Source organism: Eumetopias jubatus, unplaced genomic scaffold (assembly GCF_037043125.1).
Source record: "Eumetopias jubatus isolate StellerSeaLion01/CBP00866 unplaced genomic scaffold, mEumJub1_p1.0 scaffold_7, whole genome shotgun sequence".
Taxonomy (NCBI): Eukaryota; Metazoa; Chordata; class Mammalia; order Carnivora; family Otariidae; genus Eumetopias; species Eumetopias jubatus.
The window spans coordinates 25641173-25664736 of record NW_028274813.1 but is presented as its reverse complement, the minus strand read 5'-3'; the positions used below and the strand labels follow the sequence as shown (position 1 = coordinate 25664736).

Below are 23564 nucleotides of genomic sequence, written 5' to 3'. Positions count from 1 at the left end.
AAGAGAAATGTGACAGGAGCAGCGTCTGGGCCAGGCTCTGGGCCAGGTGCAGGGCCATGCTCCTCAGAGCTCTCGCTGGTTATTTTTAGTGCCCGGGGAGATAAGAAAGAAACTTGAACTGCCCCCCTGGTGGATGTGCCCCTGCACTCTTGGCTATTTTTACTTCCGAAAGCCTGGGATCTTGTCCAGCTTAGGGAGGGAAAATGAGAAGAAAGGAGGTAGGTGGAGGAAAGCAGGAATTATTTTACTTCCATTAAGAAAAAAGTCAGAAGCCTGCTCTTACCAAGTCAGCAAGTGGACATCTGATCCAGGACGAGGCAGCCACCACCTCTGGACACAGACAGACCTGCGGGGGGGTTGGAGAGGTCAACAGATGGGCGCGGATGGGATCAAGAAGTTGGGGGAAGCTGACACCCCCTCCTTCCAAGGATTTTCTGCCCCAGAGTGGCCCTGCAGCTTCTTGAATGTTTCCTGTGCCCTGAGTTGGGAAGTGGGATGGGCCACTGTGGAGGGGCACCAGCCCAGGGAGGAGCCTGATGGGGGTCAGGGGCTGTACAGCTGAAGCCAAGCCGGAGCCTCTGTCCTGGGTCGGACGGAGGCAGCACTCCACCCTGTGGGTGTATTCCAGAGGGAAGCTGTGCTGGAGCTGTGTGCTCCTGGGCACAATACTCGACCTCTCTGAACCTTACTTTCTTAAGGGTTTTTTTGTCTTGTCTGTTTTGTTGTGTTTTTTTTTTTTTCCCCAGGTATCTTAACTCATGTAGTTACAACTAAGGGGGTGTGTTTCTCTCTCTTCCCAAGAAGGAGGCTGTCAGTTCTTGCCAGACCCTACCACCTTCCATAGGCAGATGGAAGGAAAGAAATGACTTAAGTGCCTACTGTGTACCAAGCACTTGGCTGCTTTCACACATTTTATGTTACATAAATTCCATGAGCTTGAGGAAGCTGAAGTATTTTTAATTGTGACAAAATATAGATAACAAAGTCTGCCATTTTGAAGTCATCTTTAAGTGTACAATTGAGCGGCGCTAAGCACACTGACAGTGATTCTAGTTCCCAAACATTTTTCTCATCCCAGTCAGAAACCCTGTACTCATGAAGCAGTGATACCCATTCTCCCTGCCCCACTACCCCTGGTAACCTCCAGTCTGCCCTCTGTCTACTCTAGGTATTTCTCGTAAGTGGAATCATACATCTCTCCTTTCCTTTCCTTCTTTCACTGAGCATAATGTTCGTCCGTGCTGTGGCAGGTCAGAACAGCATCCCTTTTTATGGCTGGATAATACTCCATTGTATGGATACACCACATTTTGTTTATCCAGTCTTCTGCCAAGAGACAGTTGGGTTGCTTCCACCTTGTGACTCTTGGGAGTATTAACTGCCATGAACATTGAGATACAAATACCTGCTAGAGTTCCTGATTTCAGTTCCTTTGGGGACGTACCCAGGAATGAAATGGCTGGGCCATACGATATGGATGATAATCTTGTTTCACTTTTTGAGGAATTGCCAAGGTGCTTTCTAGAACAGCTGTGTACCATTGTATATTTCCACAAGCAGCTAACAGTCTTGTTAATTAATCTTTTTATTTTTGAGGTAAGTGGAGATTCACATGTAGTTGTGAGAAATAATACACAGGGATTCCATGTGCCCTTTACCCCATTTCTCCCAGTGGTAGCATCTTGCAAAACTGAGCCACAATATCACGATGCTGATAGTGATACAGTCGAAATAGAGAACAGGATTTTTTTTTTTTTTTTGTACACCCAACATCACCAAATAATTTATTTGGAATCAGAATTTAAAGAACACTTGACAGCTGAGAAATGTATGTTTATTCTGATACAGTTGTACAACTAATCTAGGACAAGTTACCAAATAAATTTTACATTCTTTCTTCAGGACTGGGGTTTTTCTATGACTTCAAATTTAGGATCTTCAAATTTGAAGTCTGGGAACGTATTCATGTCTGCTTTACCATACATTTGCTTAAGCTTAAAAAGCTCCCTCTCTGGGTCTTGCTGGTACTCTGGGCCAATATCAACGGGTCCTCCAGGTGCCTGTCGCTTAGTTCTGTATTCTCTAAAGTTGTCCACGAAGAGTTTCTGTACAGGATCAAGTTCCTTATTAAATGCCACTGCTGTAACACCAATGTTCCTCCTCAAATGAACTGAGACTGCAGACCAAATGGGAGAGGAGAACCTGAAGAGCCTCTGAAGAATCATGGTGATTCTGTTAACTTGCACTTAGTCCCGAGCTGCCAGAGCCTCCGCGGCCGCAACCGTTCTACCGAAATAGAGAACAGGATTTTTAATAATAATAATACTATTAACTGACACTTACTGATCACTCACCAGGTGCCATTCACAGTATTTCAAGTGCTTTACACATACTAACTCATTCAGTCGTCACAACGATCCTACAAGGTACATACTATTATTTCGTACAGGTGCAGAAATCGAGGCACAAAAAGGTGAGGAAACTTGCTCAAGGTCACTCACATGCTAAGAGGTAGAGTCAGGGATTACATCCAGGTCTGACCCTGAGGCTAGTGCTTCTTTCTTCTGCTTTGGAGGCACAGACCCCTCTGGGCGTCTGCACAGTTGCTACCCTCAAACATAATCAAAAGCAAACAAACAAACATAGTCACCAGGCAAGCCTAGCAAGCCACAGCCAGGAGGGCCCTGGGTCATTTCTTTCCAGGCCTTGAGATGGAGCATCTCAGCGTGGACTTGGCTACTCTTCCTATTCTCACTACCATTCCCCCTATTCCTCGAAAGGGTGACCAAGCACATCTCACCTCCCCACTGTCTTGGTCAGGGCTGGGAAGGAGCAGGTGTCCCCTCCCAGGGTCACCAAAGAGGATGTAATGAAGGAACTATTTACAGAGGGGTGGGCGAGATGGAGGGAGCCAGTTAGGAGCGGTGATGCGCCCCAGGACTAGCAACAGTGGGGAGCCTTTAACAACGCCAGCCTGGCAAGAATTAGCCCAGTAAGCAGGACAGAACTGTAGCTGTTCTCAGAGGTCAAAGTCAGACTGCCTTCCTACCTCTGTGGTCTTGGGGAGTTACTCATCCTCTCTTAGCCTCAATTTCTCCATCCATAAAATGGGCTAATAGAATCTCCCTTATAGGGTTGTTGGAATCCCTAAGTGAAATAACATACTTAACAATTCTCAGAGCAGAGGCCAGCACCGAGTAGATATGAACTTCTCCTTATACTTGTGTCTACAAAATTTAGGGGTGTTACCGTGTTGGCCCAGGAGGACAGCTCCCTATCCAGTCCTGGGCTCAACTACAGGTCTCAGTCTGCATAGGAACATGGATTCCAGTGATTATCAATCTTTTTGTATTCTTAGAAAATTTATGAATACTTAAATTTTGGCCTGCACATGTTCGGGGATTAACAGTGCTGAACAGTGGTTAAAACAAAGGCTCTGTATTTATTACAGTATTAGAGATCTGGAACACTTTGCATGTAAGTATTATTAATGTTTTTTTAAATCCAGAAAGTATATCAATGAGATGATACAGTCTTATAATCCCAGATAGTAATTATAAGTTAAGTAGTATTTTAATATGCTCCCTGAGCCTCTTTTTAGGTATTTTGCTAAAACTATAAGAATATAAACAATAAGGCAATGTTCTCATTTCAAGTTCAAGTTGCCTTCTCTTTTTCTCCCACCATTGGGTGTTTGTAAGACTTCAGCATCCTAATTTAGAAAGTAATTGCCCACTTTATCAGTGAAAATTGCTTTCTGCTGCAAGTTACAGAGAACTTGACTGCTAGTGGCTTAGGCATCAATAAATGAGATTGATTTCCCCACCTACCAAGGACTCTGGAGATGGGAGATTGCTGGCATTTTATAGGCTTCTCAGCCATAGCATCAAGGACTTAGTATCTTTTTGTCTTTATTTGGTGTTCTTTGGGGTCCTTGCTTGGCTGCCTCATGGTTGCAGGGTGGTTGCCATAGCTCTGACCGTCACCTTCCAGGTCAGGGCAGGAGAAAGGCAGGGCTGCACCAAACATGTCTGTCCCTTGTATCAGAAAAGCAAAACCATTCCCAGAAGCACCCCAACGTGGACTTCCCATTATAGTCCATTGGCCAGAACCAGGTCATAGGACCAGCTCTTGCTATCACGGAAACTGGGAAATAGGGAGGGACCGGGATTGGTAGGACTGGCTAGGACACGTTGCCTCTACAAACAGAATCCAAGTTCCCTTGGCATAAAAGGCAGGGAACGGAAAGACAATTGAGTAGACAACTAATAATGTCTGCCAGACCCAATCATTAGAATTTGGTGATTTATTTTTAAAGGATTTGTGATACAGCATTTTGCTGCAGCGCTCAGGATGAGAACCCAGTCCATGCCATTATCTTGTTGACTAAAATTGTGAGCAGGGTACTCTAGAAAATATAAGAACACACTGACAGATAGTAAGTATAAACATTGTTGACCAATGTCTGTTTAGGCAGAGTGCGGAGGAATTCAGACCTCTGTCCACGGTCTCTGCCCTTGAGATGCTGACCATGCTCAGTTCGGAGCAGACCACATCAATAAAGACAAATGTGTAGAAGGCAGGGAGGTGAGTGGCCTGAAAGTATATACAGATACAGAAAATAAAGAGTGCTTGGCTATAGAAGGAGGGTACCCAAGGATGTTCAAGTCCATAAAGGGTTGTCTTGTGAAAGGGGGTAGTCTCGTTGGATGGGATGGAGGATAAAAAGTGATCTAGAGACTGAATTTAGCTCACTTCATGAGGGATGCGCTGTCCGAAGGGAGTGAATTTCTGGAGGCAGGGGAAAGGACCAGCCAGACCCTAAGATTCTTTTGTCTCCTAAGTGTGAAGGTTGCATTTGAACCAGTACATCATTTTACTCAGACGCTTGGCTGCCTCCCAAGGGCTGGGTGCTGAGCTTAGGCAACAAAGATGAAAGACAGTTCTTGCCCAGGAGGTACCCACAGTCCACCAGGGGGATGAACACATAGTGTATTGTGTAGAGTTGCTGTTTCGACTATAGTTTCTGTAATAGAGAGTGAGCAAAAGGATCCCAAGGAGGGCATGGCCAACTCTGCTAGGGCGAGTCTGGAAAGGCTTCTCAGTAGAGCTAATACTTGACTTGGGCCTTCAAGGGTGAATCCAGATCTTAATTGGCCTTTGGGAACAGTGTGGGCAAGAAGGATATGGCTACATCACTTAGGTGGGGGCCCAGCCAATGGGAAGGGGGCCTCTGGTTGGGGGACCCCTCTACCCTAAACACCATGAGTAAAACCTGACTGGGACAGTATTGGGGGGAGGGGAGCTCAGAAAGCGGAGCTGACGTGGGCCCTTTCCCTTAAGACCCCACTGAATTGAAGAGTGGTTGGGAAAGAAGGGAAACAAGCACAAGGTGGTGTATAAAGTACCCATGAATGCTACCTTGCGTGGTGGTGGGAGTGACAGCCTCCCTTGGCCTACTGGAGCCACTGCCAATTTAGCAAGCATTTTCCCACGACTGTCACAAAAGCCATATTCAGTGAACAGTGTTAGTGCTACCATTGCCCCCTCCCCCGTACCTGATGATGAGACCAAGGCTATGAGAGCCAACTGGGCCAAGGCTGCGTGAGCCATAAGAGCCAAGAGGGGCCTGGGACCTTGCCCATTGGATCCCATGGGCTGGAGCCCTTATGGGCTTGTAGTTGGGGTGAGGCCTGGGAAGGCAGGCAGGAAGCCAGGAGGCAAGCCTGGCTCACGTCAGGCATCATTTTGGGCATAATCAAACCCAACGGGCTACTTTTCTTAAGAAAACAGTAAGTTGATAATTGATGCGTGTGTGTATTGATTGGAGCCATGGCCCATCCTGTGAAGATCTGAAGGAGAAAATTTAGAGGAAAAATTATACCCTCAGGACCCTGGGGGGCAGTACCCCGGAGTAGCAAAGAGTGTGGGTACTGGTTCCTTTATTGGGCAAATTACTCAATCACCCAAGCCTCAGTGGTTCTTACTTATAAAATGGGGATAATCGTGCCGGCTTTATATGCTATAGATGAAAAAGGGCAACACACAGAGAAAGTCCTCCATGAATTAGGCTGTTCTCATGGTTGTTCTTTTTTTCTTTTTTAAGGTTTTATTTGTATATTTGGTAGAGTGAGCATGAGCAGAGGGAGAGGGAGAGGGAGAAGCAGACTCCCTGCTGAGCAGGGAGCCCGATGTGGGGCTCAATCCCAGGACCCTGCGATCATGACCTGAGCTGAAGGCAGACGCTTAACCAACTGAGCCACCCAGGCGCCGCTAAATGATTGTTCTTACTGTGACTTAACAGAGACATGTACATAGTGTCGGGAACAGTAGTAATAATAATGGAGATGACGTTAGTAACAGCTCTGGTTTTCTAAGCATCTGCTGGGCGTTGGGCGCCATGACAGACCATGGAATAATGGGATGGAGAACAGCCCCTGGCGGCAGGGGCACCTGGTCAGTAGGGGAAGCCAGGGGGCTATTGGAGTCCTGGAAGAAGCACCCAGCCCTCCTGGGGGTCTGGGGGCAGGAGACTCATCCATTCCTATATGCATCAAGACTTTCTTGAACACCCACTAAGGGCCAGGCCCTGTGTCAGGACAGAGAACACTGCATATGGAAGTAGTGACCGAAGTGGCAAGTGTCCATCTCCTTGCCTTGCTAAGGGACGGCTGCCTCTTTCTTTGTTTTGTTGAGCATTTCCTGCTTCTGCGGTCAGGCAGGCCGGGTGGAGGGGTGAGCTCGTGAGACTGGCTTCCAGGAGAGAAAGTCCGGGAAGTGGGGGAGGGGCTCATCCTGGACTCCGGTCAGATCCAGGCGCATAGTAGGTGCACAGGAAATGGGCGTCCTCATCGTCCTGTGTGAATGAAGCTCGGCATTTTCGCTTTTAGTCTTACCAGCTTTTCAAGAAAAAGCAGAGCTTGGTTGAGGGTTTGGCTCACCTCCAGTGTCGCAGGCAGGGGTGAGCTGCTTTGTAGCGGGATCATAGGAGGGGGTCAGGAAAACAGGGAACTTTGCCCCAAAAACCTTCAAGGGAGGAGCCATCCTTCCTGCCTTGGTGGGGCTGCTCCTTCTGCCCTCACTGAGGGGCCAGGAAGGGTGGAGGGTGGGAGCCAAAGTCCTCCCAGCGCGTGGGTTTAGGTCCTGCGTGGGATGGGCCTCTGCTGTCCCCTTCAAGGTCCGAGGCCCGGCGAGTCCACTCGGATGCTGAAGTGCAGCCTTTCCCAAACTCTCACGAGCCTCCGTGCCTTGAGTCACCTTGTCAGCATGCTGACTCAGATTCCTAGGGGGCAGCCTGAGATTTTTGCATTTCAGACACGCTTCCAGATGATGCCTGGCCGTGGACCACTCTTTGAGAAGGAGGGTGGCAGCCAGCCGGTGTCTTGCCTGCATTCACTCAGCACTCTGTCACATGCATGCTGACCGAAGTGCTACCTTGTGAGGTGCCGCTCTGCCTGGGGCTTTCTGTGGGCACCGGAGCCTGCTTGGCCGGGCCCTGCCCCGTGAGGTGGCTAAATGCCCCGAGGCCCTCATCTGCAGCAGGAGATCATTGGGGCGTGTCCTACCCTGTCTCCCGGGGTTCCTCAGTGAGGCTGAGCCTCAGTGGCTGACAGCAGGAGCCTGCTCACCTACTCAGGAACGCACTTGTTACTGGCATTCTTCCCGATGTCTGGTTTTGGAGAACCCAAGTGCGAGTATGGTCAGTTGCAATCCCTTCCGCCCCTCAGAGCAGAAGGGGAGTTCACTGGAAGCTTCTCAGGAGGCTCCAGGAACACACTGAGAAGCCAGACAAGGGCCAGGGGAGGCCTGGGGAAGCCCAGGCGCAGGAGATGAGCAGTAGCCAGGGGCTGCCCACACCGCTGCTGCCCTGACCACGTGGCATTTGATCAAAGACTCCTGTCGACTGGGCCTGTGTCACCAGACCATGCTTCGACCTCCAGACGGGGGCGGGCAGGAGGACCTGCCCCACTTGGATATCCAGACTGGGGGTGGGCACAGGCCTCCTCTGAGAGGACTCACAATAGGGGAGTTACTTACATAGGAAGCAGGCGTGGGATGCTGGGTTGACTCTCTCGCCCCCAAAATGTTCCCTGCAGCCATGTCCAGCATCAAGTATAGGAGTGTCGGTCTGGGGGGGTAAAGAGGGACACTGCTGACGGAAATGCTGAGCAGTGACTGGCCTCGAAGAGACCGTCCCCTTGGGCCGTCTGGTTTGGTGGCCCTGGAGGAGGAGGTGGCCTGAGCCCCTACCTGGAGGCACTCCTCACCCCAAGTTCCTTTAGGGCAATTAGCAGTTGAAGGGCTGGTCCCTCCCATTCAGTAGACAAAGTGATTTTACTTTCAGTGGCCCTCATTGCCCTAGGGGACTCCTCTCTGGTCCCAGACACTGAATGGACTAGCTGTACATTCTAAGAAGCAGCCAGAAAATCACCCCTGGCATGAATGGGATCCAAGTCCTTGTGCCATTGAGTTACCGTTATTCCTGCCTTCCTCCTGCCTCTCCCCAAGCAAGAAGGGCCTGACCCAACAGGACCGCAGGACTGGCGGCCGCCCCCACCACACTGGGAGGACAGGCAGGAGGAGGTGCCCGGGGGAAAGTGCCGGACGGGGCCCTGAATGAACATCAACTGCTGGGGCTCCGTAAGGGTGATGTGTTGACCTTTGGGGAAAAAGGAAGACAACGTTGAACTGGGCCTGTCAGCTTGGAGGTCTCCTCTCAGGACTCTGGCTCTGTGTCTGGCTTTTTATGTGTTTCAGTCAAGGCCTGTTTCATGGTAAGGAAAAGGGAACCAGCTGCTCTACTTCCCGTGCTCCTTCATACCTGGGAGCTAATTTGTTGGGTCCCACCTGTTTCTCAGGCCAGGCCACATAGATCGGTAGCCAGTCTGAGCTCGTGTGCCTTTGGGTGAGGAGCCCATTTGAGGTCCTGCCCACCCTGCAGGCTGGTTAGGCGTGTCAGATGGTACCAACATGTCTGTCTAGACAGCAGGAGCTGAGGGGTGGGGTGGGTTTCTGGAAGGCCATACAGACCCAGGGAAATAGCAGATCTCTCTAGGAGAGGGCCTCACTCCTGGGGAGGGATGTTAGTGTGGCATGGCCACACCTGCTTTTGCACCTGCTACTGGGAGACTCAGGTATTCGTTTTCCAGGTGTGGCCAGGACCACCTCACCTGCATCCCCATCCAGGAGCGTCTGGCCCAGGGCTGACCACTCCTCTGCTTCTGAGGGTACTCCTGCCACCCTGACCAATCCTCACCCTCCCTCTGTTCTAGAAGACAGACTGTAGAATGTCATCCTACAGTCCTGGAAGGTGGGATCCAGAAATTGCCACTTGTCATGAACCCCCATCCCAATGCTGCTTATGTAAAAAGTTAGAAAATTCTTGTTTTCATTCTTTTTGAGGTGCCTGCTAGAGGCAGAGATTCCTTTCCTCTCTCACAAGCTAACTCAACACTCCCTGGATTCCCAGCAGATCTACAATAAGGAGTCTCCCTTCCCCAGCACCTAGAGGAGAGCTTCTGTTGTATTTTCCCTTTGGAGACAGAAAGACGCGAGCTGAAGCTTGCTCGGGATAGATTTCAGGAGGATGCTGAGCCCAGAGGCGGGGCCTGGCCCAGGGCAGCTGGGGTGGGCTGTTGCCATTAAGACAGTTGAGTGAGGATTGTCCGACTCCCTGGCCTGAGGCTGGCCCCAGGGCAGCTGGAAAGGCATTGAGTCTGGGGGCCAAAGCCAGCGTTGAAACGCCAGAACTAGTGCTAACACCCCTGATGTTGGACAGCCTGACACCTTTCCCATTCCCTCCCCCATAGGTGTGCGCCTTGACCGAGTGCGTGGAGGCCGCCAGAAATACAAACGACGGCTGGACTCTGAGAGCAGCCCATACCTGAGCTTACAGATTTCTCCGCCCGCTAAGAAGCCATGTGAGTGCCAGGGTAGCCCGTGCCCCTTCTGCCTGCATCCATGCCTGGAATGTCTGGCATCCCTTGGGGGCAATGCCACCTTTCCACTGCTGGGTCTGGGACAATGTGCATCTTGGGGAGATGGCCTCAGTGCCTGGCTTGGTGTTGGGTGCTTCCGGCTTTATTTAGGCCTTTCCATGTGGGATATGGCTCCAAGTGAAGCATGATCCTACGAAGGCATGAGCCCCAGCATCCAGAACATGCCCCCCTCACCTCCCACTCAAAGCAGGGTCCTCTTGAGAGAATTCACCAGCAGCTTCCGGAACTTGGAGGGATATTTGTCAAGAACCCAAATCACCACTGCCAGCAAGTTGTGGAGTCAGAGAGGGAGGGGAGATGACCTGCTGGGACTCCCCAGAACCCAAATTTTCTTCCTGAGCCATCCCAGGCTCCACCCTGGCCCCTTCCTCTTTTCCCCAACATTTACATTCCTCCTCTGGTCGTTGGCAGTGACCAAGATCGTCTCCTACCTGCTGGTGGCCGAGCCGGACAAGCTGTACGCCATGCCTCCCCCTGGCATGCCCGAGGGCGACATCAAGGCTCTGACCACTCTCTGTGACCTGGCAGACAGGGAGCTCGTGGTCATCATCGGCTGGGCCAAGCACATCCCAGGTGAGTCACGTAGGGCCAGGAGGAGGGTGGAGCCAGGGATGCTCCACCACTGTCCCCACAGCCATGGTCCTGACGCCTGGGAGCCGGGTACCCAGGAGCCATGTTTTCTTCTGGGCTCCTTTTCTCTCCTTGTGGGATTGGAGGTGAGCAGGTGTGGGAAGGTCCAGTAATGCTCTTGAACCTCTAGCGGCTCTTCGGAACCACTTATCATTCTAGAGGGGTGATGATTGCATCTACGCTAGGTTAAGATTCAAAGAGCAAGTTTTTTTGACTCCTTGAAGGCCAAAGAAGGGTTTTCTCATAGCCCTTATTGGAAATGCGCTAGGAAACAATGCAGGAGAGAATTGAGTCTCTTGCTTCCTTTAGAGGCCAGTGGACTGGAGTGGTTAAGAACACGGGCTGGGGAATGGGACTGGGATTCAAGTTCTGGGTCTGCAGCTTACTAGCGGTGTCACCTTGAGCGGGCGAGCCCTCCGTGAACAGGGAATAACAGCAGTGCTTCCTTCGTGGGCTTCGATGAGGGTGAGCTGCAAGTATGAATGTGCTGTACAGAGGATGCTGGTGTTTGCTGCAGACTCACTGTTGCCACATGCCTGATGGTGAGGGTGGTACGGAGAGTACATGTAATGAATATGCTCCAGGTGATACGGACTTCATTCACCGCATGTGGCCCAAACCTGTCTTTCAGCTCCCTCCTTCTGGATAAATGGTGGAAACTGATTTTTAGTTTTATTTTTGTAGACACCGATACCCACATATGGTGCATTACGCACATGTTGGGGAGTTTTCCAAAGCCTCTGTGGTTTATTCCTTGTCGGTTCTAACAGCTTGTCTTGTGGTGTGGTGGGGACATCCTGTTTTCCTCTGGCAATGATCCACTGTGGACTTGGATTCTTACTAGCTCTGTGACATGGGGCAGTTTATCTTCCTGTCTATAGATCCTTTTCGTGTTTGCCGCCAGCTCTGAAAAATGCATCCAGCATGCATGGTGATGTAGCAGAGGTGGCCTAGACTTTAGATGCCGAGGCCTGCAGTCGATTGGGGTGAGTCAGAAGGTCCTTATATAAGACATGTGTGCACAGCCTCCAGGAAGGAGTCTTCCTGCAGACCGGGGCTCAGGAGGTGATGCTGGTGTCCCTTAGCTGGCAGGACACAGAATTCCTTCCATAGGGATTCCCTGGTGGCCCCTGGTATTCTGACTGAGGGTGGGCTCACGGGGGATCTGAGCTGGAGCGCCCTTACTAAGGAGCTCAGCCTCTTGGGATGACACACTCTGTAGTTTTGAATCTGGCCTGTGCTGATTCAGCACAGATGTGGGGTCAAGCCACTGCTTAAGACACCTCAGCCTGGATTGCTCCACTAACCCAGGGCCAGATCTGGTACAGCTCCCCCTGCCCTTCCCCTCCCCAGCATCACATGCTCCTCCTCCCCTGCAGCCCAGCAATGGCTCAGGAGTGGCTCCTGGCGGGCCCCCCAGGTCACTGCTTCCTTCTGCCACCAGTCCCCTCTGAGGGGAGGCGTGGAACCAGGAGGCGCTGTCCCCTTTGCACCCACTCTTCCCCCACGTCGTCCTGCCCCTCAGCTCCATCTCCCGTTGGTGCCCACCAAGAGGGCAGTGGGCAGAGCAGAGTGGTTGTTAGGGGCACAGACTTTGGATTCAGGCCAACCTGAGCTCTGATGCCAGCTCTGTTCTTAAAGGCCTTGCAGGGGATCTCATTTTTCTGAGCTTCAGTGTCCTTGCCTGTGAACCCGTAATAGAGGGTCCAGCATACTCGGTCCAGCCCTCGCACACAGTCGGTGCTTGATAAGTGGCGGGACCGTGACCGTGTCATTGTCTTTGCTAATAGTATGAAAAGCCTCCTTGCCCATCTTCATTTTCCCTTGTCCAAAGCTGAATTCTTTTTGATTAAAAAATAAAATAAACATAGGGGCTCATTTTGTCTGTCTGAAACACTAATTTGCCTATTTTGCATACATTTGCATGCTGAATTATTTGGGCCTGACCTTCTAGTGTTTAAGGTAAAATTAATTAAGAGTCTTCTGCCACTGTATGTAAACCTCATAATAGGGGCAATGACATATCAAGTGCCTGATACATTTAAACTAATCGACTTAATTCCATCTCAGATTAGACAGAAAACTCACCTGCAGACCTGCTCACTAGCCCTTAAGAGAGGGAGAGAGAGCGCCAGAAAGAGCAGGTTTAGCAGGGTAGGTGCAAGCCAGGGCCCCCCCGGGACTGCTGTCAGCTCCTTCCCAACCTGCCCTGGACCACAGAGGGACTCAGTCCTTAAGGCGGTTCAGGTTAGCGCGCAGCCCACTTAACTTAAGCACAGGAAACCGTATCCCATGGCTCATTATGGGCTAGCCTGTCAGTATCTGTTCAGAGCCTGGCACACAGAGGGCACTTCATTACTTGCCTTTGCATGCATTTATTGAGCATGAACTATATGTAAGGTCTCTTGTTAGGAGGTGGGGCTGATACAAAGAATTCGATTAACTTCTGCCCCAAGGATCTCATTTGGGAATAAGATGGATAATTGTTTTAAAAAACAAAATACTTTTTCATGGAAAATTCTAAACATATAAGAAGAGACCAGATGGTATCAGGAAGCTCCGCGAATGCTGCTTAGCGCTATCACCCCATGGCCCATCTTGCTTCACCTCTACGCTGTTTGCCATCTCCTGTCCCACACACTTAGAATGCAGCAGGAAGAACCACAGGACAGGGTCCCCAGGCAGGGGGGACGCCAGGGGCGGCAGGGGCAGAGAGTGGAACCTGAGCTAGGCCTTCAGGACGATGGCATCAGGAGGGCATCAGGGCGTCGTGAACGCAAGTTTTCAGGCTGAGCCCAGAAGCTGACCTATGCACATGGGCGCTGAGGGACCAGCGTGGCCAGGAGGAAGGATCATCTATGCACACACTCATTTCCCAGCAGCCCCGCTCCTTTCACTCCTATTTTTGAGCACATAGGACACTGTCCCACAGGTGTCTTCTGTGGGGAACTGGGGCTGATGGCGACTCAGAAGAGCGGCCGTTCGTTCGAGTCCGTCCACAGTTGCCCTACGCCGCACTCACGCTTTTACCTTGAGTGAATTTACCGAGTCCTGCATTGCTCAGGGGATGAGCCCAGGTCTTTAGATTCCCCGTCATGTTCCCCGTGAGTGACATGTACACCCCAGAGGCAGCAGCCTTTAAGAGGCAGTGGGTATCCCTTGAAGACCTGCACCCTCCAGACGTTACTAGCCGGTTATCCCGCCACCCCAGGCGGCCCGGAGGCTGCCCCAGCCCAGGCCCTCTCCCGCCGGCCCTGCCCGGCCCAGGCTGACAGGTGCACAGCTCTGCAGGGGAGTCCCCAGACGCCTCCCACGGAGGGTTCCTCAGCGGCCCCGCTCCCAGGTAGCCGCTGTCTGGCTCCCGCTGGGGGAGAACGCCAACGGCCAGTGAAATATGAGCTGCCGAGTGACAGCAGCTGTGTCTGGAGTGGCCTCAGATCCCATAATTACATCTCCCTTTATTACCGCTGCTAATGGCCCTCCGGGTCGGCAGAAACGATAATAAATTAACAGATTATGAACTCCACTTGCCACAAATTACGTGCTCTCTCTCTCTCTCTTTTTTTTTTTTTTCCTTAAATTCTAGGAGCTCATGATCTCTGGGGGATGGGGGCTTGGGACAAGCCCGAATGTTATCAGATCAGTTGGTGCACATAAAGCAGCTTTGGGGGGGAGAGGGCAGCAGAGCTCCAAGTGGGAGACCTCGGGAGACGGGCAGGGGCAGCTAGCTTGGGCAGGGCAGGACCTCAAGGGGGCAGTGCGAGATGCCCAGGGGCCTGGGCCACACCAGCCTCTCTCAGCAGCAAGCCGCGGCCCAGAATTGCTGAATGCTTGATGGAGGTGGAGACCCAGCCCAACAGAGAAGAGCAGGAGTGGAGGGTGCTTGGCTGAAGGGCAGGGAGGAGTGCTTCAGCCCTTCTTTTGGGTTTAAATAATGTGTGCTTCTAGTAAAGATGTCAGATGTGACAGAGGGATGGATATTATTTCTTAAACATCCGTCTGGGAATTTTCTGTGCATATATAGCCATTGTGTGCGTCTGTGTGTGCATGGGCACGCACGTGTGTTCTCCCCCCACCGTAGGACCGTTCTTTGACACTGCTTTACATCTGCTCCTTTCCGAAAACATAGTAGCACGTCCCTGGTGCTAGGCACTGTACTAAGTGTTCCACACAGTAGCTCATTTCATCCCCATAGTCCCATGAGGGAAGTATTGTTGTTATTATTCCCATTGTACAGAGGAAGAAACTGAGTCACAGAGAAGTGGACATACCCAGGGTCACAGCCAGTGGCCAGCAGAGCTAGGATTCCAACAGACAGTCTGGCTCTGGTGTCTCTGCCCTTAATAGTTATGTCTTCCTATGCTCTCGGGTGTCTTCCCCCACCCACAAAAACAGTTCTACCTCATTCTTTCTGGTGGCTTCTGATGTGCCATTCACTTAGCTAATAATTACATTTATATAGTAATTACATGTATCACATTAGTTACATTTAGGTTGTTTTCCTGGTTGGGGTCATTACAGACTCATCTAACAAACACCCTTTCCCATTTATCTCTGTGTTTACAGGAGAAATTCCTAGCGGTGGACTTGCTAGGTTGAAGGGAGCAAGCCTTTTGTTTTATGCTTGATTTAGTTTTATTTTGGGAACATAAGTAGGGACAGGTTCAAAAGCCAAAACTAGATGAAAATGTGCCCACAAAACCCTCCCCTCCATCCCTCTCCCCCTCCTGCCCTCCATCGCCTCCCCTCCCTTCTCCTAGAGCTGTTATTTTTCATTTTCCCTTCTAGTGTTTTCTTTTTTCAGGTACTAGAAAATATTTGGGCTCTTTCAAATATGAGACCATAGCACATATTTCTCCCCTACCTTGCACAAAGTGAAGCAGCCTGTGTATAGCATTCAGCACTTTGGGGAGGACATTTGGATTTCCAAAGCGCCTTCCAGCTCCTTTTGAAGGAGGAGGAGAGAAGTCAGGGCTGGGTCCACCAGCAGAGAGGTCTAGCCTTGGAGGGAGCCACAGACTCTCAGAGGCGCCGTTTCGCTTCCTCCCACCACCTGCTCTGCGCTTCCCCCAGAGGGCAGGCCTGTTTCTAGCTTGTACGCGAGGGGCAGAGGCAGCGAAATCTGAGCTTGTGTCTAAAGGATGGAGAGGGTCTCACGGAGTTCTTTGTGGGTTCATTTTCTTGTCACCCAGGAGTCAGGGCCCAGTGACATTTGTTCATTCGACTCTGCTAGGAATATGCACTGGGCATCTTCTTTCTCCCAGGCTGGGTGCTGGGCAGCAGGGGCAGGAAGATGGGCAGCACAGGGCAGCCCATCCCGGCAAAACCCCCCCACCCCCCCCACCCGGTGTGCTCACCGGCAGCACCCTCAACACCCCCTTGGGAGCTCCTCACCCTTCGGGGCTCAGCCTCCCGCACTTTCCCGCTTGGGCCACATTGGCACATGGTGTGTTCTCAGAGACCCTCCATCTCTCTGGCCCTTTGAATTGTCCTAACCGTCTAACCGTGAGAGCCCAGCAGAGCTTGGGACTCAGGGCGTGCCTTTGCCTCTTGACTGAGAGCTTTTGCACACGGGGACCGGTTCTGGTTCGAGCTCGCCGTTGTGTCCACCGTGCCTGGCGCTTTAGCGGGTGCCCGGTGAGGATTTGCGGAACGAATGAAGAGACAGAAGCACGCTGTTGACTCTAGGGATGGTATCTGCGTGATGGGCCTCATGGGGGTCTTTCCTCCTTCCTTTCCAGAAGCCCCTCTCCTCCCTCCCCTCCCTTTTTGCCATCTTCCGATTCAGTTGTCTGTCAGTTTCGCCCCATCCGCCTCCGACATCTTCCCTCCCGGTCTGTCTGCTTCCGGTGCAGCCCCCCACGTCCCCATGTGCACACACCCTCATGAGCCGGCTGATTGGGATCTGTTCATTAATGTCGCCCAAGGCCTCTCCCGCTCAGAGGCCCGATAAGGGAAATTGGATGTCCATCCTGTCTGCCTTTTATTACCTCCCGGCTGTCCCGGCTGCCACAGGCTGCCACACACCCCCTTGCGTGCCAGGATCTAGACAACACGCACGCACCTGGCCCCCTAGTGCCACAGCCTCTCCCCGAAGAGGCGCGTCGGTCCAGGCCCGCCCCTGTCTGCCGGTGTCATCGCCCAGCCGTTCGTCAGTCACCCGCGGATGCCGGCAGCCAGGTGATGAGCCAAGGCCAGGGGTGTACAGATCGCATTCAGGAGCCATGACGACTGGACTGAGAGGATGTCCCCCAGCAGAGGGGGACCCACCCAGTGAAGGGGCTTCCACCCTGGAGTGCCCCCTAAAGTTGAACATCGTGTTCTGGGTGGAAGGGGGACAATGGGGTTTAAAGTCAGGGGACAGCAGGGGAGAGTAGGACAAACTCCATGGAAACCCAGAGCGATAGGCCCGTCCAGGAGCTCGGGACCACCCCAGGCCTCTGGCCATGCCCGGAAGGGAGGGGAGAGTCATGCCAACGGCACGCTAATAACAGAAACAGTAATAGTAACGACCACCTCCGGCATCACCCTTGCTCAGTCTCGCTGGGTGCCGACGGTGTGGGGAGGGGAGCTGGGTGCTGTCCGTGCACCACCTTTTTATCCTCGAAGCCCCCATATCTGTGCTGTGCCCACACAGGGTGAGGTGCCAGGTCAGCAAGTGAAGTAGAGGCCCACCCACATAGGCAAACTCACCCCCAGAAGTCCCCTCCTTCTAGTTGCCCGTGACGCGTGGTGCAAAGGGCTTTGTGGATGCTCGTTCTTTCCTTTAGTCTGGCATATGGTCAGTGCGGCGGCCAATCGCTGAGTCTCTGGCTGAAGTTATCACCTTGTGTTTAGTGACTGGGATGTTTGAAAATCAACTTCCTCCCTCCCCCTCCTCCTCCCTCCTCCTCCTCCTCCTTCTCCCTCGCCTACTTTTTCTCTACCCTCCCTCTCAAGTCAAGATGTTAATTGTTAGTGCCTAAGTCAAGTACAGGTATAATGCAATTCCAGATACTATTCTCATTTCGTAGCTGAAGACTTTTCACCTCATCATCAATAACAATGGTACGAGCTCAGTGAACACAGTGTATATTCCACAATCATTGTCTCATTTCGACCTTGACGCGAGTCTGAAGCGGGTGCTACGGTTTTACCCATTTCATAGAAGAGGACACTGAAGTTTGGGGGCAGTTAACACAGCTTTCACATGGTCAGCCTACAGCTAGGAAAGGGGAAGTCAGGATTCAGGCCCAGGCAATCCCCCCAGCACGTCGGACAAGACGGTGACATAATTCCGGAGCCATCCCCATTGCTGACCTCCTTTCGCTCTGGAGTCAGCATCCTTGCTAGCAAGGAGGGGGAAACTCCCGCGATTCTAAGCTCACAGAATGCAGGACAGCTTGGGTCATTGTTAGGTGGAGAGTGATGGCCAGGGCAGCAGGGGTCTGAGCCCTGGAGGACAGGCTGCCTGTGAGAAAGTGCCCTCTGACCCTGGAGGCTCTTGAGCCCTTAGCCCCAGGCTGTGGTCACTGGCGGGGTGGGGAGTCATCACTGGCTGGGGACAGCTGAGCCCTCCCTGGTGGGGCCATTGGGTCAACACACACGACTTGAGACGCTGCACTGAGGATCAGGTGTTGCTTCAAAACACCAAAACCTCCCCTGGTTGAGCAGAGAGAGAGGAATCTGGAAAGTCCCCCGGGGGAGAGGACCTTGTGCTGCTGCCTTTCGATTCTGCTATGAATTTAATAACTCCTTAAATTACAGATGCATTTAATTAATCAAAAACCTTCTACAGACGTTCGCAAAAGGCATAGAACGAACGGTAATAGTGTTAACAACTGTCAACATTGACTGAGCTCCTGTTGTGTCAGTCTTTCCCGCGGACGCCCCGTCTGACTCACTGACCGAGGGGAGGACAAGGAGTCCAGCGGGCGCAGAGGGAGGGGCGAGACCCGGAGGGGCCCAGGACCACCACCTCCAGCCAGCCCACCTGACTGCCGCTGCCCCCCTTGCCCCTTCTTCCCGCAGGCTTCTCGAGCCTGTCTCTTGGGGACCAGATGAGCCTGCTGCAGAGCGCCTGGATGGAGATACTCATCCTGGGCATCGCGTATCGCTCGCAGCCCTATGACGACAAGTTGGTGTACGCCGAGGATTACGTCATGGACGAGGAGCACTCCCGCCTCGCGGGGCTGTCGGAGCTCCACCGGGCCATCCTGCAGCTGGTGCGCAGGTACAAGAAGCTCAAGGTGGAGAAGGAGGAGTTTGTGACGCTCAAGGCCCTGGCTCTGGCCAACTCAGGTAAAGGCGGGCGTGGGACCCACAGAGGGAGCTTTGAGAGGTCTCGTTGGGCCCAGGGAGCACAGCTCTGGGGCCTGTGGGGGTGGCGGGAAGGTGCCAGAGCGTCTAGTCACCAAAGACCGCAGGGCTTGGCCTCGGCTTCTAATGTCTAGCCTGGCACACTGGCAAGGACACAGATTCTGTAGCCAAGCTGCTAAGACCACTGGGGCAAGTCACTTCCCTCTGTGCCTCATTTTCCTCATCAATAAAATGGGAACAATAAAGAGTCCCTACCCCACCAGACTATGGAAGGGATTTGTTTATATATGATTATATTATGCCTGGTGCATAATAAGTGTTCAACCTGTTAAATAAATGAGCTATGAACTTACTTAATTCTTACACATGATCTTATGAGCAAGGTTCTCCTGATTTTAACCCCATTTTACAGATGTGGGAATTGAATAACTCCATTTTACAGATGTGGGAATTGAATAACTCCATTCTACAGATGTGGGAATTGAGGCCTGGGGAGGTGAAGAAAATTGCCCAGGGTGACACTGCTAAGGGGTGTCAGAGCTAGGACTCGAACCAAAGTCCTCTGATGACAAAACCCACCCCCAGCTTATGACGCTCCTTGAATCTCCCAGTCAAATTGCTCAGGTACAAGAGAGAAAAACCTGCCCAACTGAGTTGTCTGGACTGTCATTAAAAAGGAGGCTTCAGGGTGCCTGGGTGGTTCAGTCGGTTAAGCGTCCGACTCTTGATTTTAGCTTAGGTCATGATCTCAGGGTCCCCGCATCTGGCTCTGTCCTCAGTGGGGAGTCTGCTCGAGGATTCTCTCTCCTCCTCCCTCTGCTCCTGCCTCTGCTCTCTAGCTCTCTCTCTCTAAAGTAAATAAATAAATCTTAAAAAAAATTTTTTTAATTAAAAAAATTAAAAGGTTTCACTCCATTCCTTCAACCCCTTCCAGCTTCTGGTTGGAATCTCTGGGGGGAGGGGCTGGGCATTGGCGATGCAGGTGAGCAAGCTGAAATGTATTCTGTCCCCATGGTTAGGGAGCGTCCCCTCTGTGCCAAGTGTGTGTGGGGGGGGTGGAGAATGCAGGAGAAAGTCAGGCTCCCTGTCCTAAAGAGAGAGTGTCAGGCAATTTTGCTATAGGGCAGTGTGTGCTAGAGTTCACTGCTCAAGTCTGGGTCAGAGGGACCCAGGTTCAAATTACAGCTCTGACACTTAGTAGCCGTGTGACCTTGGGCAAGTTGGCAACCTTCCTTAGCCCTGTCCTTGTGTGTGAAATGGGGATATCCCAGTGCCTCCTCCAAGCACTCTGCTATTAAATGATCGACCGAAGATAAAGCACTTAGCCCAGTGCCTGACCTAGAGGAAATGTTGAATAAATATTAATTATTATCATTACTATTAATATTAGAGGAAACAAAGTGTGATGAGCTAGTTCCCAGGTGGAGACAGTACAAATAGGGTAACCAGCCGGTTTGCTTGATACTGTCATGCTTTCAGTAAAAGTCCTGCGTCCCGGGAAGCCTCCATCCCTGGCAAACCCAGACAGTTGGTCCTCTTAAAAATTGCTTCATAGAGAATGCAGGGGATGCGGCAGATACCCTGCTCAGCCCCCCTTTACTGGGTTAGTGCTCCCATGCCCCAGCTGCTGAGTTTTGCTGCTAAGAGCTCCTTGCTGGCCCCTTCACCAAGACCTCCCCTCACCTGCCTTGCCTGGAGAGTTGCGTACGGTGGCACCTTCAGCCAGTGGTGACCCACACAGGGGAACAAAGACTGGCTCCTGGCAGGGTGGGATCAGAGCTCTTCATGGATCAGGCCAAAGCCAAGGCCATGTCCTCACCTTGCTGGCTCCCACCCTCACCCTATCCTGCCTCCCTCCCTTCCTTTCTCCTGAAAGCACATCTTCCAGAAGTCCCGTGCACCTGAACCCTGGTTTTGGGCTCTGCTTTTGGAGAACCTGATCTAATCCAGAGAGGCAAGCCTTTTTTTTTTTTTTTTTTAGTTTAGTTCCCTTTTATTAATAAACAAATGCAAAATAATAATGAAAATTTTTACAGGCTTCTATACAGACCATTTACATTTTAAGATTCCAAAATGGTAGTGTATTCTTTGTGAGAGAATGCTAATCCTGTTGGGTTTTTTTGAAAGTGGTTTTAAATTTACAGAATAATGGAGCAGATAGAGCGACAGTTCTATGCCCCCAGCCCACCCACATCTACCACTTGAATCCACTTCTTCCCTGTAGTTTCCCCCACTGTTCATATCTTGTATTGGTGTGGCAATTTGTTACAATTAATGAGCCAATATTGATACATTATTACGAACAAAAGTCCCTAGTTGCCATTAGGGTTTACTCCTTGTGTTGGTGTGGGTCTGTAGATTTGACAAATGGGTAGTGACAGAGCTCCCCATCACCTCCCCTACAGAGCAGGCTCACCCCTCGTGAGCCTGTGCTCACCGACTCTGAGGGAAGCACCGGCACCAGCCCTGCAGAGGGGCGGGGAGTTTGCGTGGGCAGAGGGAACACGGGGGCAGCGGAGGACACGGAGTGGGAATGGTGAGACCAGCAAGGCTGCCAGGCCTTGGAGGGCACATCCTTGATTTTAGGCTCTCCTGGCCGTTTCTCACCTGACCTAGAGCTTGAGCTGGCCCATGCTGGGAGAGGAGAGAGAGGAGGGGGAGGAGAGGGAGCAGGTGGGAGGCCGGTCAGCGGTCACCTCCTCCCCACCGCTGCACATCAGGCTGTGCCAGCTTTCAGATGGCTTTTTAGGTTAGCTGGCTGCTCTTCCTCTGATCTCTGATCTCACATGTACACACACACACACGCATTCACACAGACAACATGTGCACGTGCTCACACATATGCACGCACACATACACACGTGCATGTGCTCACACATACACAAGATGTGTGCACACATACACACGTGCACGTGCTCACACGTATACACACGAAGACATGCATGCACACATACACATGTGCACATGCTCACACATGCACACGGAGACGTGCACACAGACACATGTGAACATGCTCACACGTACATTTATCCACAGACACGTGCACGTGCTCACACATACACGAAGATGTGTGTGCACAGACACGTGCACATGCTCACACATAGACATTTATGCAGACATGTGCACGTGCTCACACATACACAAAGACATGCACACAGACACGTGCACATGCTCACATACACACATGGCATAAACAGACACGTGCATGTGCTCACACGCATACACATGAAGACGCGCGCACACATACATGTGCACATGCTCACACAGACATGCAGACACGTGCAGTGCTCACACGTACACAAAGACATGCACACATACGGACAACGTGCACATGCTCACGTATACACATGAAGACATGAGTGCACACATACAGGCACGTGCACGTGCTCACGTCTACACACAAAGACGTGTGTGCACACATACAGGCACGTGCACATGCTCACACAGACATACATGCACACATACAGGCACATGCACATGCTCACGTATACACACGAAGATATACGTGCACACATACACGTGCACACACATGCTTGCACACATACAGACACGTGCACGTGCTCACACATACAGATGCATGCACGCATACACATGTGCACACGCTCACATGCACACATACAGGCACTGCACAGGCTTACATACACACATGCACGCACACATACACAGACATGCATGCTCACAAGTATAGACACATACACATACTTGCACACATGCACGTATATGCACATATTCACCAATACACGTATGCCTATGCACACTCATGCACACACACACACGTACAGATATGTACACACAGGTACACACACATGCACACACGCACACACAGCACCTGACGACTGGCTGTGGTTTAGTAACACGAGCCTATTGGCAGCCTCACTAGCATCAAGTGTGGCCTGAGTACAGTCATACAAGATGAAATGCCACGAATCTGCCCTTCTTGCCCCCGTGGCATCTCCCAGGCCATCCTGCAGCTGTTGTGCAGGTACGAGTAGTTCCAAAAGAGGCGGGGTTTGTGCCGCACAGGCGCTGGCTGCAGGTGGAGCGATCAGCCTCGGGCAGGAAGTCGGGAAAGAATAGGCCTATTGCAGGTAAGGCCAGAAAAGCGGGTTGGGGTCAGACCAGAGGCTCTAGGGCTGTGAAGGGACTGACTTGTAATCGGGTTGGTCCAGGGGGCCGTGAAAGGAGGTGCAACAAGACAGGAAAGTCACCCAGTCAGACAGAGTTAGCAGGAGGAGAGACAGGCGCCTGGAGATCATTGGTGTGGGCCCAGTGGCCGCCCCAGGGCCACCGTGGGTGCCACTGCTGAGCTTGAGCACACGGGACGGGACCACTCTGGTGGCTCTGGGGGCTGATGCGAGGCAGAAGCGTGAAGCACGTCAGAGACAGGCTGGGTCCCCAAAACCCAGCCCCTCAGGAGCCTGCTGGCCGTCTTTCACCCCAAGTCCCGGCCATCTCCAAGGCTCCCTGACAGCAGAAGAAATTCATAGCCATTGATTTTGTAATTAACAGTTTATCAATGCCATCGATACAGACTCGCTGATGGATTGCAAAGAAATTAATCTTGCAATGTTATTTTATTTCATTTTTGGTCGAAGGCAGCTGCCAATTTTGGCCTCCTTGGGGAGGGCTGGGGGAGGG

At 51.8% G+C, this 23564-nt stretch overlaps 1 protein-coding gene and 1 pseudogene across 4 annotated transcripts in view; one reads left to right on the top strand and one right to left on the bottom strand.

The window, feature by feature from the left end:
• Positions 1 to 23564, top strand: part of ESRRB (estrogen related receptor beta) — a 105308-nt gene that overhangs the window by 79836 nt on the left and 1908 nt on the right. For 3 of the 4 annotated variants that reach the window (XM_088025022.1, XM_088025025.1, XM_088025023.1), the window contains 3 exons: positions 9810 to 9920; positions 10410 to 10571; positions 18639 to 18908. In XM_088025022.1, the coding sequence (XP_087881148.1) occupies positions 9810 to 9920; positions 10410 to 10571; positions 18639 to 18908 (543 nt within the window). Of the gene's footprint in view, positions 1 to 9809; positions 9921 to 10389; positions 10572 to 18638; positions 18909 to 23564 lie in introns of all 4 variants that reach the window. The other variant, XM_088025024.1, reaches the window with a different exon arrangement.
• On the bottom strand, positions 1813 to 2225 carry LOC114206127 (ATP synthase peripheral stalk subunit F6, mitochondrial pseudogene; annotated as a pseudogene).